The sequence below is a fragment of the Eucyclogobius newberryi genome, unplaced genomic scaffold (genome assembly GCF_026437365.1).
Source record: "Eucyclogobius newberryi isolate DKJ021-1_F unplaced genomic scaffold, fEucNew1.0.hap1 SCAF_7, whole genome shotgun sequence".
Taxonomy (NCBI): Eukaryota; Metazoa; Chordata; class Actinopteri; order Gobiiformes; family Gobiidae; genus Eucyclogobius; species Eucyclogobius newberryi.
Window position 1 is genome coordinate 26,303,401 of NW_027316389.1, and position 13,878 is coordinate 26,317,278.

At 40.1% G+C, this 13,878-nt stretch overlaps 2 protein-coding genes and 1 long non-coding RNA gene across 4 annotated transcripts; 2 read left to right on the forward strand and 1 right to left on the reverse strand.

Annotated features, from left to right (window-relative positions):
• Positions 1-933: 933 nt before the first annotated feature.
• LOC140349236 (uncharacterized) lies at positions 934-1,357 on the reverse strand. The gene is made up of 2 exons (XR_011924524.1): positions 1,113-1,357; positions 934-1,007 (listed from the first exon to the last, which is right to left on the reverse strand). It is a non-coding gene; the product is annotated as an uncharacterized lncRNA (long non-coding RNA).
• On the forward strand, positions 1,171-7,447 carry LOC140349235 (cAMP-dependent protein kinase type II-beta regulatory subunit). The gene is made up of 11 exons (XM_072435511.1): positions 1,171-1,435; positions 2,287-2,322; positions 2,904-2,956; positions 3,030-3,113; positions 3,531-3,637; positions 3,711-3,864; positions 4,542-4,643; positions 4,715-4,789; positions 5,313-5,381; positions 5,465-5,600; positions 6,238-7,447. The coding sequence occupies exons 1-11, from the start codon at positions 1,171-1,173 to the stop codon at positions 6,366-6,368; spliced, it is 1,212 nt and encodes a 403-aa protein (XP_072291612.1). The 3' UTR covers positions 6,369-7,447.
• Positions 7,448-7,784: 337 nt separating this feature from the next.
• hbp1 (HMG-box transcription factor 1) lies at positions 7,785-13,672 on the forward strand. 2 transcript variants are annotated; one of them, XM_072434532.1, is made up of 11 exons: positions 7,785-7,897; positions 9,007-9,152; positions 9,223-9,418; positions 9,500-9,620; positions 9,706-9,820; positions 10,182-10,297; positions 10,522-10,678; positions 10,771-10,915; positions 11,016-11,300; positions 12,095-12,236; positions 12,764-13,672. In XM_072434532.1, the coding sequence occupies exons 2-11, from the start codon at positions 9,080-9,082 to the stop codon at positions 12,779-12,781; spliced, it is 1,368 nt and encodes a 455-aa protein (XP_072290633.1). In that variant the 5' UTR covers positions 7,785-7,897; positions 9,007-9,079; the 3' UTR covers positions 12,782-13,672. The 2 variants fall into 2 exon arrangements, with proteins under 2 accessions (XP_072290633.1, XP_072290634.1); XM_072434533.1 differs by having other exon boundaries at positions 9,238-9,418.
• The last annotated feature ends 206 nt before the right edge of the window (positions 13,673-13,878 follow it).

Below are 13,878 nucleotides of genomic sequence, written 5' to 3' on the forward strand. Positions count from 1 at the left end.
ATTGTGTAAGTATAAATAAGGTTATAAGCCTAGACTCAGTGCCATCTCATGTGGTGTTTTTAGGCCAATGAGGGGGTGGGGCTCAGTTGATGACTGATATAATTAAAACTCATTAAGACCTCATCCCAGGTTGTCTTAACAGCCCAGATGATTGTTACTTCGTCATCTCACATATGTCCTGGTTATATGCATTTCTCCAGTGCCTATTTATTGACCTTTATTTAACAAAGTCCCACTGAGATGTAGCCTCTTTAGCAAGGAGCCTATGCACTCATCTTCTGCCAGTTGTACAAATAAATGTTGTAAAATATAAATAAACAAAGGCCTAATGGGAAAGTGAATCCTTCAGAGTATAAATAGGCTATACTTTTATGTTACTATGATTATGTAACTACAAACAGTTCATTGGAATAATTATATATACTAATAAGATCGGGCTTAGAAAGGTTCTGATTTATTCAGTATTGGTCCTACTCTTCAAAGAATCTAGACCCTTGCTTCTTTGTTCTCTTTAATGGAAGGCTAATTCACATTGAGGGCATCATAAAGCTCAGATAGGCTATTTAATTCAACAGAACTTTGCATGTGATATTCCTACCTCATGATTCTTAAAACTGTCCTTGATCCACGTGTTTTGAGTGCTGTTCCCGTGCTCTCCAGCTGGAGGAGTCTTTAAGGCTGAATCCATTTCAGTGCATGTCTTAAACTCATAGAAGGCTGATATTTGCGCAGAAACATCCTGAGAAGCTCATCCTGTCACCTCTCACGCGCGGTGTTGCGTTTCTCTGGCGCATCTGTAGCGGCTGCAGCCGTGCGCCTCGCTGCTCGTACGCAATCCCCGGATAGGTGGTTGCCATGGATTCCTGGGTCACATGCGTGGGTTTCCTGTAGCCAGAAGCAGCAGAAGATGCTTGGACCAAAAATCCACAGCCATTTTCATTGAAGAAAACGCGTGGATTGGCTGTGTGGCCCGACTGCATCTCCATCTGCACCTGCCAGCCTCCAGCCTCCAGCCTCCAGCCTCCAGCCTCCAGCCTCCAGCCTCCAGCCTCCAGCCTCCAGCCTCCAGCCTCCAGCCTCCAGCCTCCAGCCTCCAGCCTCCAGCATCCAGCCCGCTTCTCGGAATCTGCACTAACCGCTTTTGTCCACATTGATAGACTGGGACCAGGAATGAGTATAGAAATCCCTGAAGGACTGACGGAGCTGTTACAGAGCTTTACCGTGGAAGTGTTGAGGAACCAGCCCAGGGATTTGCTCGAGTTCGCGCTACAATACTTCACACAGCTGAAGGACAGAGAGACCAAAGAGGCCTCGTTTGGCAATGACCAAAATTCGGCCCCAAGACCTGGAAAAGCGGTTAATTTTATTGACGAAGCGATGCAGATTGATTCGGAAAATGGAGAGGAGGACGATGAAATTGACGAGGAATTCATAGGTGCGCTGTTGATATCTAAGCTACTGTTTTAAGCATGCCATATGGCTTTAAAAGGACAAATGATGAATGACATGTAAATGTATCGTGTGGAGCTTTGTGGCGTAGGGAATATATGTATTACGCCGTGAGTAGTGCTCCTCAGCCCGCAGCATCTTGTATCAGGCTGTCATTTGCCTTATATGGTCACGGAGCATCACGGTTAATGAACAGATCCTGCTCCGCATTCACGAGGGATACATGTTGTGAGTGAAGGACAGGCCTCTGACAGAGGCAGCACTGAGCCTTATGTTAGTCAGAGAAAACAGAGAAACGTAGGTCATTTGAATAAACATGTCCAGGTGAGGCCTGCTGGGCCTTTAGCCTCATTAACAAACACAGTCTCACATATGAATCAGTGGAAGAGCACAGCTCCAGAAGCATGTGCAGATCTGTTCAAATACAAGGTTTACCCTCAGGATTTTGGGTCATTCTCTGTAACAAGGGTCGTTTTGGACAAAAGCACCACAAGGTGCAGCATGTAGCTTAGCAACCAGAGTTCTGACACAGCATCCCAAAGAGTGAGGGCTGGAGGATATGCTTACATAAAGACAAGGACAAAATACACTATACATTATAATGCTACTCTTAAAATAAATACTTCGTAAGGCCTAAATAAACACTGAAATGTGCCAATCCAAATGAAAACTGCAGATGCATGTGGCAACTCTAGATTCTTGTTAGGGGATGAGATCTGCAGTATGCCTAATAGCAGAGAGGGAGATTGGGGTCAGAACCAAATTAGACAGTGATCTTTTTAGAGGATGTCTCCAGTGGTGTGAGCTGACATGTTAATGCTGTATTTTATGTTCCAGCTCCTGTGATCAACAGATTCGTCAGGAGAGCTTCAGGTGAGTGCACACTTTGTCTGTTAAAAGCACCATCGGTCAAAAGGCCAATCTGGACTCTGTCAGGAACAGGAAATGTACACAAGGACTCTAAATCACTGTAACCATATACAAGTATTTACGTCCACATCTGCCCTGTGTCATCTGTGGCTTGTTGACAGGTGGTGATTGATGCTCTGCTGTATCAAAGATGACAGTAAACTACTTTGAGTTAGTGCAGGTTAATACTGGAATTGATTGAGTTAGGCTTTTGCAGGTTAAGCAGAGTTTGTACAGTGTAAGTGCACAGGGGCAGAGGATCAGTCAGTACTTTGATTCAGAATGCAAATGCATATTTTATCTATCCTTCTTAATGTGGGTTGTCTCCCCTTCATCAAAAAACATGTGCTAGCAGTGGGTGACTCTAAACGTTTGTTTAATAGAGGAATAAGTGTGAATGCTGTTCACCAGAGCACATCTCTGTATCAGCCCTGACTGTACACCATCTAATGTCCAAAAGTGATCATTGAGTTTCAGTTACTGTGAGTGTTCAGTAACAGGAAGCAAACACACTTCTTCCACTTCCTGTTGTCTTTGTCTTTCAGTGTGTGCTGAGGCGTTCAATCCTGATGAAGATGATGAGGAAAAAGAGCAAAGAGTGAGTTTTATTGCATTCTTTTGAAAGAGCTGAAAGTGTACACAGTGTAACCCATGTGAGGTCTGCCTGACAGGTCACTCATCCAAAAACAGACGAGCAGAGGCAGAGGCTACAGGAAGCATGTAGGGACATTCTTCTATTCAAGAATCTGGACCCGGTAAGTAGAGCATTCCTGCACCTGCACCATGCACAAGGATGTTTCAACAACAACAACAACAATAATAAATATCCATCCATCCATCCATCCATTTTCTACCGCTTTCTACGCGGGTGACTGAGCCTATCCCAGTGACTTCGGGCCTTAGGCGGGGCACACCCTGGACAGTGGCCAACTTGTCGCAGGGTTTCATCATTTCAATAATAAATATAATAATAATAATAATATAATAATGATGGATGATGATGATGATAATTAATGCTAAACCAAATCATAAATGTAAAAATACATTATTTATTTATTCTGAACAGCACTGACTAATGAACATAAATGCTATGAATATTAAACTGTATCAGTAATACTCTTCTGGGTCAGTATTTTTCTTTGATTGACTAATTCGTGTCCCTCCCTTTGCAGGAGGAGATATCTCAGGTTCTTGACGCCATGTTTGAGAAAGTTTGCACAACGGGAGAACATATCATAGATCAAGACGACGATGGAGACAATTTTTATGTAATTCAAAGGTAAATAACTGCCCCCTAGCTAGATAGGTTTGAATTAATATCAGAAACTAATCAGTTTCTTCTTCGTTTGCAGTGGTATGTTTAGCATATTTGTGAACGTGGATGGTGAAGAGAAGCTGGTTGGGTCGTATGATAACAGGGGCAGCTTTGGTGAGCTGGCACTGATGTACAACACTCCCAGAGCAGCCACCATCGTCGCCACGTGCCCCGGGGCGCTGTGGTGTCTGGTGAGTACATGCGCTCTCCACAGGCAGCTCAACAGGGCATTGGGGTTCAGTCGATAAAGTTTGTGAAAATCTCTTACGCTGAAAGTAGTAGTTCAAAATGAGAAATGCAGTATTTTCTGTGGATGTCCCTGACCGTTGGCAGCGCCTGAAATGTGCAGCTGTGGCCCCAAACCACCTGGATTCTCTTACTTGCATTTGCTCAAAAACACAAGCCAGTAAATGGAAATTCAAATTCCACCTGTTCTGTTACTGTGGATAAAATTGTGATTCCGAATATAGAACCACTAGCTGACCATGACCAGCAAAACTACATCCTAAGCAACCACTTAACTACTGTTTATGTCAGGGGATCATGTGGTACAGAAAAGATTCCACAGCTATAACCAAACCCTGAGAATTGTGCATTTACAGTGCTTATGTTTTATGGAGAGAGTTTTTTGTTCAAAGCATGGGACAAGCACCATGTAAAGTCTTGAATTTCTTTTTTTAAATCGAGTGGCAAAGGTTTGCAAATACATTTCAGATTTTCATTTATGAGATGGATTTTTACAATAATTTAATCAATTTATGAACTGTATGGTTTTGTTTATTACCTTATACACAGCGTTTTGTGTTATTAAGATTGACAGGCTTTTTGATCAAAATATAACCTCTTTTTAATTTTCTGTGTCTTTCAGGATCGACTCACATTCAGGAGGATAATAGTGAAAAATAATGCAAAGAAAAGGAGGCTGTATGAAGCCTTTATTGAAACACTTCCCCTGCTCACATCTTTAGAGGTAAGTGACTACATTCTATTCTATTCGATCACAGTTTGAGTAGCTTTTCACCGTACCTTTCTTAACCACAGCTGTCAGAGAGGATGAAGGTTGTAGATGTCCTTTCCACAAAAGCCTATAATGACACACAGCAGATCATTGCTCAGGTACAATTTCATATTTTCACAATCATCTTTTATTTGATTTTGCAATAAGACATATTAGGCTTTTTTAAAATAAACTATAATATACAATGATTATTATTTAACTTTATTTTTCATTGTGAGCTGCAGAAATGATCTAAAACAGCTTAGTAATAGAACTAGGACCATTAACTTCCTGTTAAAATGCAGAATTGATAAGCTTCTTCATAGTGATTGCCACTACGTATCAGACTTTTACAATTACACAACCTTTTTTAAAACTACGTGTACGACATGGTGTCAGCCTTTTTGGAACAAACATAAGTCGGTACAGGAAAGTAAGTAGGCATGGGGGTCGGAGAAAAACTTAATTTTCTGAGTGCTCAAGCCCCAGATGCAGGAAAAACAGGATTACTCAAACATGAATCAGTCAAAATAGAACTCTGAGTAAGCTAATGGTGAAGGAACACCATAATAACATGTTTAAAGCTCTTAAAAGCTATATAGTACACATACTTATTATTGCTGTATTTTATTCTTATTTCAGGATGATTTAGCCAATTGTTTTTACATTGTGGAGTCTGGCCAAGTTAGAATCACAATGAAGAGAAGCCGGGTATGTTCTTTTGTATGTACTTTCCATTGTTTACTATGTGCTGTGTGCTAGTTTTCCTAAATGGTTGGTTTCTTTCTGCACAGACAAAAAAGGACCAGGACGAGGAGGAGGTGGAGATCGCCACATGCTCCAGGGGGCAGTATTTTGGAGAGTTAGCATTGGTCACAAACAAACCTCGAGCAGCCTCAGCATATGCAGTGGGAAATGTCAAATGTCTAGGTACGTTTTAACCTGGACTTAGTAAATACTTACCTATGTGTACATTATAGTGGTAAAGTGAATCATATAGATGTGAATAATAAAGAGCAAAAAGTAGCTAAATACAACATTTAGCTACTTTTTCGTATTCTGGCCATTCTTTGGAACAAAGATTGTTATAAAAACAGAGGATCTGTAAAGCTGGGGCACCTGAATTTGAGTCTATTTAGTTTTTTGTTCAGAGAGAATACTGTAAAAGTAGCACTTTGTGAGTGCGGTCTGCCTCAAATAATAAAGCATTTTATTTTTTGTAAACCCGTAAGTAGGAGAGTCTAAGTCCGTGTACACGTCTGAAAATGATCACATGTGGTTATTATTACTATGTGCCAAAGGGTTAACTTTTGAAAATCAGGTTTGTCAGCTTTAAGCTGAGGCCTTTAAAGGGGATGCATATACAGAAGCACAACTGTCATCCATACGACACATTCATAAGCACTTGGAGTGCCTTGCCCAAGAACACAACAATCTAATCTAATCTAAAAGCCTGTTGAGGGCGTACTTGTTTTTCATTCTTTAGACAGTATTGAATGTAAGCAGTGGGTGATTCTGTGTACCATATTAACATACATGACATTTGCTTTACAATGTTGTGCTTCAGTGATGGATGTGCAGGCGTTTGAGCGGCTGCTGGGCCCGTGCATGGACATCATGAAGCGGAACATACAGAACTACGAGGAGCAGCTGGTGGCGCTGTTTGGCCGTAGCACTGACATCGAGCAAAGTGCATGAGATTTCTTCAATGGACAATGCATCATGGGAAAAAAGGCTTCTGTGGAACTACTTTAAGAGCTTTTCTTACAAGAAATGTGAATATTTAGTGTGATATGTGATCTATGAAGCACTGTATGTAACTTTAAATCTGAAATCTAAATTTTAACAACATTTGCCACAGTGTTAAGCCAAAGCCGAAGTGGTCAAAGAATTAGATTTCTCACAAAGTCTCACCTAAAATTGTGTTAATGTGCATTTGTTGACAATATTACCCTTATTATTTGTTTATGTCCCGCCTTGTTCCCCCTCAGTGACACACAGCATTAAAAAAGTTGTACATTTCCAAACATGTATTCAAATCAGATGCCAAAGCTAATTTATTTTCTAAATCACTATCTTGTGAGCAAATGTGACACTTTTCCTTTGTGTTCTTTAGAAAGCGCTGACACCTGCAGTACATGGTGCATTTATTTACAAAACTTACACGTTTGTGCACATTTTGGCTGCTTTCAATTCACTACTTTATTTGTTTCATTTTTTTATAGACTGAATCCCTTATGTATTATTCATGAACTGTAAATCACTGTTGGTTGGTTGGTGTTTGTGGCTGTTAGCCTAATACTATGCTTTTTCAGAAAAAAACAAAAAACAAATACAGACCTATAGCTGATAAGTTTGTAAGAACATACAAAATATGTGTGCATTATAATTTGAGTAGCTTATTTACTGTTCTTCTTGGCCCACTTTTAATTTGATCATGTCTAATAGACTATAGTCATTATGAGCAGCGTTACTTGAACTATATTTTCTGTGTTTTACAGTCAATTTTAAGACATGCTTTTTGTGCTGGTTGATTATCAATTACTGCTACCTCTACTTCCATTAAATATGGATAGGAAAATATTATTCCCGGTTAACAAGAGCAAACTGAATAATCATTCTCTCCATTTTTCTTTCAAACTGACTTTCAAGCCTTGTGATTTATTTATACATATTTAATTTCTTGTGTAAATTGTACTGGCTTTTTGAAGCCCATCTTAATGGCTAAACAAACTGTATGTTTCACTTTTCCTGTTATTAAAGATCTTTTTTAGTCACTTTGTTTTCTTTCCAGGAACTAGCATAGGTCATTCATTCATTCATTGGCTGTGAAGCCACTTCAGCCATTATTTATTTGTAAAAAAACAAAACAAAACAGATTAGAACATTAGTATCACTGAATTGTCCTGAAAATAGAACAACTAATCGCGATAAAGGTGATTTTCTTGCTGTAGTTGCAGGATTTGCAGATAAAAACTAACCCTGCATTGTTCCTGCTGTTCCAATCAGCTGTTTCTGGCTGGTAACAGGCATGCACTTCCATCCAATGACAAGATGATCAACAAACTAGGCCCCGCCTGCTTTACTTTTTCCAAGGCTGCTGACCAATAGAATTATTTCATTTAGGTTATTGATTCTGCGATCCACCAATAGGAGGCCGTCTGTAAAACCACTCGGTCCCTCCCCTCGACTGAATGCCAGAGAGTTTCTTGATGGCGACAGATCTGGTAAGTGGGAAGTTGTTGACGTTTTCGAGAAAATACAAAGTGAAAAGTCAAATTTAGCGGCTCTGTCACGTAGTCTATGTATTTACTATGAAAACTGTGTGTTTTAATCCCGTTGTCACGCACTACTTTGGTGTCAGATTGCAGAAAGCTCGATTGTGTTTGTTTTCTCCGAGACCGAGACGATGTTTTGATGATATCAATCCTCCTCGACAGCAGTTTGACTTGACTTCATACGTGTTCATATCCATCCAATGTGCGCGACTTCAGGTGAAAATGCCGTTTCGAGGCTCCTATAGTTTCTTGTCATTCATTTTGAACGGGACAGCGAGGTTGCGTCATGCCTCAACTTGTTGACATTCTTTTGTTTACTGTATTAGATCCGACAGCCTTTGGGTTTGGGATTAGCACCCGCGACTGCTCTGGTGGAGAGACACGCATCAGGCCTCCACACCAAACCGCCTCTTTATTTAGACATTGTTACATTTCTACCGTGTAATAGCGTAATCTCCCACAGGACAATGACATGTCTCCATGAGTGCTCAGATACAGGCCTGCGCTCGAAAAGAGTCACGCGTTTGGTCGAAGAACAGAATTGCGTTATTTCTTCGTGTGTTTTTTTTTTCTTCTTTAATTTTTTCACATTTTCTTCTTCTATTTTTTTAGGGGTTGATTTCCAAAAAAACATTGACAAAACATGTCCTACACATCAAAGCTACTCCTGGGCTGTATGAATGAGTTGATTGCCATCCATACAGTCTGTATTCTAAGCCTCACACGAGCACTTTTTGAGGAACAAAAACACATCTCTGCCATGTTACGCAGTAGCGAATGAATGAGCTTTGCTGCGCATGCGTCAAATCCAATAAGTTTATAAACAAGGCCTCCACGCAGCGAGTCACGTGACCAGCCTCAGAGGGTGAGCAGCAAGTCGAGTCAGAGACAAAGGATCACGTTCTGTCAGTGACACAGGAACTACTGAGCTGCAGAACATAGTAAAACAGTGATAACGCTCATGAATAACAGACAGGTCTATAACAAGGAAGTCTGATTTATGACAATAACTCATGTATCTCTTTCTTTATTTCTGTGCCTAAAATTTGACAATAAAGCCAAATTAAAGGGAGGAAATGGAATAACGTGTCCTGAAGATACATAATCAAGAGTAAAAAGAAGATTTGAAGAATGGATGAATCCTTTGATCCACTTAAATGTACCGAGGATCTGCCATCCTCACCTGGGTGCCATATGGAATATGGTATTTCTCTTTGTGTTCATTGATAATAGTAAGTGTATTTTATGTCAAATGAAAAGCATGGTTGTAATAGTGCTTGACTATGCAGACGACATGCCGGAGCTGCAGGAAGTGGAGGAGGACCAGCGCTCTGCAGACCTGTTCCAGGTGACCCCTGGGCTGTCTCATCAGGAGCTCAGCTGTTCCCCCAACACAAACTGGCTCGCCGAACTCGCCAACATCGCCACCAGCCCCCAGAGCCCCTTAGTGAAGGACGCTCCTCACAAAAGGTGTGCATCTCACATCAAATGTACACATTTCATTTTATTTTGAGAATGCATGTGCACTAATATTCTAGTCTTTATTTATAGATCTTCTCCAGTCCACATTTTTGGCAACAGTAATAGTTTACATTCCTATGCACGGCCCCCATTAGCCAGCAGTGCCCCCACCCCGTCCAGAGGCTATCTCCGGGAGCGCAGGCGTGTTCGGGTAACTTTCCTTTTTGATCTTGAATCTAATTGTCCTTCTCTCTTCATTTTTTAAACGTGTGATTGTTTTTGACAATGAACTATAGGCCAGCAGTGAATCAGAATCTGGAGTTTTCTCAATGTCCTCCTCTTTCTCTGATGATGAAGACATGGCATGGTCTCACTCCTGGCCCACGACAGCTTGGCATTGTTTTCTCAAAGGTGAGAGTTTTACTAAGACTGCACTGTCCAAAAGATGCAGGAGCAACTGCTTTGGGCACATTTCACTTGTTTAAACAACCTGTTCTGGCAGCTTCACGAGGCATGAGGCCTTCACTGTCAGTTCATTATCCTTTTCTGAAAAGAGATATAAGGATTACAGCCATTTAATATTCAGTGCCATTTGTGTTTTATTTTTTCATTTGTTTTGTTGTAACTTAACTAATAACTGCATAATATATTATAAAAATGAACACAAAAGTAATACTACGGTAGATGTTCTGCCCTCTAGTGTCTAAACAGCAGTACTACAAACATGCCCTGCTACACGGTCTGTATAGCTGTTGCCATGTTTGTTGTCCAGGGACACGGCTGCGTTTCCACCGAGGGCCAAACGTGGAGTGGCAGGAAGCAGACGAACTCAGAGACTCTGATGATGATTCTGATGAAGAAACTATGATGCCATCAACGTCCCTGAAAGTAAGAAACAAGTCATCATAAAAGTCCTACATACAACACATAATGCACTAGTCATTTCTTCTTGTATTAAAATGGTTGGCCTTCTTTGATGCAATACTGTGGAGGCATTTAGCGCGCTTAGTGTCTCTTAGTGTCATTGCCATAAGCCCGCATAGGCACAGCCGTATTTACACTTTCATGGTTCAAGTTTGCTTTTTCAGATTTTGTACTATGTTGTTTCACAGAGATTTGGATCCGAGGGGCTGAAGCTAGTGAGCCACGAGGAGACTGTGTCTTATGGTCAGGCAGCTCTTAAACTGACTTTTGACCCTGGTTCACCTGACCAAAGCCCTCTGACAGCTGAGTGTCGATTGGATCACCCGTTTTTTGTGAAAAATAAAGGTAAAAATGCCTTGTAGAATCCAGAACTTCAGTTATACTGCTCTCTCTAATAATCATATAAAGGAATAAGCTTTTGACGGTGTTTCCAACAGGGTGGTCCTCTTTTTATCCGAGCCTTACTGTGGTGCATCATGGTATCCCTTGTTATGAGATGCAGCTTGGTGACGTATGCCTGCCGCCAAACCACCCAGATGCCATAAACTGTGATGACTCAGTTGTCTTTGACACTTTCAGAAGGTAATGAGAAAAGCAATAAAAATACAATTATTATTCTTCCTGCCCTGCTGTACAAAGATGGATTAAAATAACACCCAAATGTTTTATTTCCATTCCTCAGCTATGACTTCACCCCACTTGACTCTTCAGCTGTGTATGTCCTGAGCAGTATGGCCCGCCAGCGCAGGACCTCTCTGTCCAGTGGGGGCGCTGTGAGTCCAGACTGTGATAAACTTGAACGCTCTTACTCCCCACAATCCTCCAGCCACAGATCCAGGGCACAGACCTCAGGGACAGCCAGCAGTGCCACGCCAACCAAATGCAAGAGGCCCATGAATGCCTTTATGTTGTTTGCCAAGAAGTACAGAGTGGAATACACACATATGTACCCCGGGAAAGACAACAGGTGGGTCAAAAATGAAGCTTCTACCCTTTCAAACTACTTGACATTATGTGTTCAAGTGAAAAAATGTATGTTATGAGGCTGAACAATTCTACGACAACATTTATATGTTCATGTCTGTTCATAGTGCTCATTTTATACTCAACACACTGAAATATAACCTGTTAAACTAAGTCTCACATACTGTGCGTTTAGAACATGTTGTGACATCAAGTTAAATAATTGCAGCCTTTGGTTTACTAAAGGTGACTATCAATTTTAAAATATTATTTGATTGGGATCAATCTGGCAGCTCAAATATAATTAATATAGATATTTACTAAACTCTCTGTTTGGGTACTTTGTGCCACTAAAAATGTGGTTAGATCAAAGTGTCATAATGTGTGTTCCTCAAAATGTAAGAAACACAAACGTACATGAAAGGAAACGCAATGGAATGTGAAAATCAACTTGCTTTATGGGCCCTTCATGTAGGCTTTTAGACTAAGCAGTATTTTTATTAGGTACATTTCATTGAAAAAAACAAGTGCCCCCCAAGAACTACTGCTAATTAGTATTTTACCTGTAAACAATTAAATAAAAAAAGCTTTCCTTATAGCTACTATCTTAAAGTTTGCCGATGGACATGATCTTCTTTGCAGCAGCCCTTCCAAAATAATAGTAAATAATAATAAATAATAAAAGGGTTTGTTTCTCTCAGACAATGACTGAAGAAGGGGTCATGAGTGTCAGACAGCCCATCACACAGACATATGGAGGGTTCAGTAGTTGTTATGCTGTCTGCCTCTGTCCACCAGAGCCATAAGTGTCATCCTGGGCGACAAGTGGAAGAAGATGAAGAACGAGGAGCGCAGGATGTACACCATGGAGGCCAAGGCTCTCGCTGAGGAGCAGAAAAGACTCAACCCGGACTGTTGGAAACGCAAGAGAACCAACTCGGTGAGGGCAAAAGATGTTGTGATATAGAGGATATTTAGGAACAGAGATCACATAATTACAAGGAACGTTCAGTAATTTCTACCAAACAAGACTGTGATGATAGTTTTTTGGTTAATTTTATAGTTACATTTTGCATTGTCTGAACCTGTCTGAACCTAGCAGGCACGATTCATTAAATTATTGGTTAGTCTCAGATGGTAATGATTTTATGCATGGTTTGTTTTAGGCAAATTACACAATTTACAATTACACATTACACAAGGGAATTCAAAGTGCTTCAAACGACAGGAAAAAAGCATTAAAATCACAAAGAAATTACAGAAATCACAAAACAGTTTAAGAAATAAAAGAGAAGAAGCAAAGAAAAATCCCTTCAGTCATATGCACAGCTAAACAAAACCGTTTTTTTTGTCTCACATCTTCAGGAAGAATGTTCCAGGTTTTAACTGCATAAAACTTTATAAATTGTAGTCCAAAATTGTTTAGTTTAGTTTGTAAAAATCATATGTCCTATTCTCTTCCCCCAGGGCTCACAGCAGACCTAGACAAGCTCCCAGAATCCCTTGCTGCTGGAGTTGTTGTGATTGTCAGAGTCTGATGGACCGCTCCGTGCTCCTCCTGTATTCTTGAGACTGTGATACTCCCTTCACTCTCTTTGTGTAACCTTGAAACCTTATACGGACATGTAAAGAACCATGAACTATATGCTAAATGTGTAATCTAGTCACTAACTTTGCATTATATTTTCTTATCTCCTTTTATGATACCCAACTCCCCGCGGACAGGATTGACTTTCAGGTTATTTCATACTCAGTAGGGAGAGAAGAGTCTGTGGTGCTATGCTTTGAAGTCGCAATTTTACAAAACAAAAAAAAGGAACTTTTTCTCAGAATGATTATATTTGTAGAGCATTGTTAATCCTTTCATACATTTTGTACAACAGTATATATTTGGCCGACGGTGTGGAAGTGTTACTGTTGACTGTTTGCCATGAGACGAGACGGCATGTAGTAGTGGTGGTGGGTTACACTCGGTCACAAAGCACTGCAGGCCGTTACTGTAAGTGTTTTTCCGTACTGCACTTTATATAAATATGTAATCTAATATACTGCCAGTGTATATGAACACCAATGTATCATACATGTAGTAGACATAGTAGTTAGTCGTTTGACAAACCATGGTCTAATGTGGTCATGATCTGCTTTCAGGATTGCTATTGAATTTCAAATGCATTTGTTCATATTGTACAGGATCATAGCCCCCACAAACCTCTTGCACAGAATATCCTTGTATCATATTATAAATACTTTTTTAATCTTTCAATTCAAAAGTGTTTGGTAATTTTTTCCCCCCAAATATTAATGGGAATGAAAACCGGTTATTATGTAAACGGTTGACAAGTGTATTTACTTTTGCCGCAAATAGCAATTAGAAAACTAAAAAAAAGAAGAAAAAATAAAATGACAACCCAGAAAATGCTTTTATATCAAAGCAGCACTTATAATGGGACTGAATATCATTACTGACTATATTCATGTATGACTGTCATAAACCAGGACTAAACATGCATAATGAAAACTAGAGCAAAATTAAGAAAAACTCAAATTGAAAAAACAAACAGAAACAGGACAAGAGATGAGAA

Excerpts from the sequence above, each read along its gene's own strand:
- LOC140349235 (XM_072435511.1), top strand. The coding sequence starts at position 1,171 with ATGAGTATAGAAATCCCTGAAGGACTGACGGAGCTGTTACAGAGCTTT. Across the intron at positions 2,323-2,903 it reads ATTCGTCAGGAGAGCTTCAG|TGTGTGCTGAGGCGTTCAAT; the intron begins GTGAGTGCACAC and ends TTTGTCTTTCAG. Across the intron at positions 4,644-4,714 it reads CCCTGCTCACATCTTTAGAG|CTGTCAGAGAGGATGAAGGT; the intron begins GTAAGTGACTAC and ends TCTTAACCACAG.
- hbp1 (XM_072434532.1), top strand. The coding sequence starts at position 9,080 with ATGGATGAATCCTTTGATCCACTTAAATGTACCGAGGATCTGCCATCC. Across the intron at positions 9,821-10,181 it reads TTGGCATTGTTTTCTCAAAG|GGACACGGCTGCGTTTCCAC; the intron begins GTGAGAGTTTTA and ends TTTGTTGTCCAG. Across the intron at positions 11,301-12,094 it reads TACCCCGGGAAAGACAACAG|AGCCATAAGTGTCATCCTGG; the intron begins GTGGGTCAAAAA and ends TCTGTCCACCAG.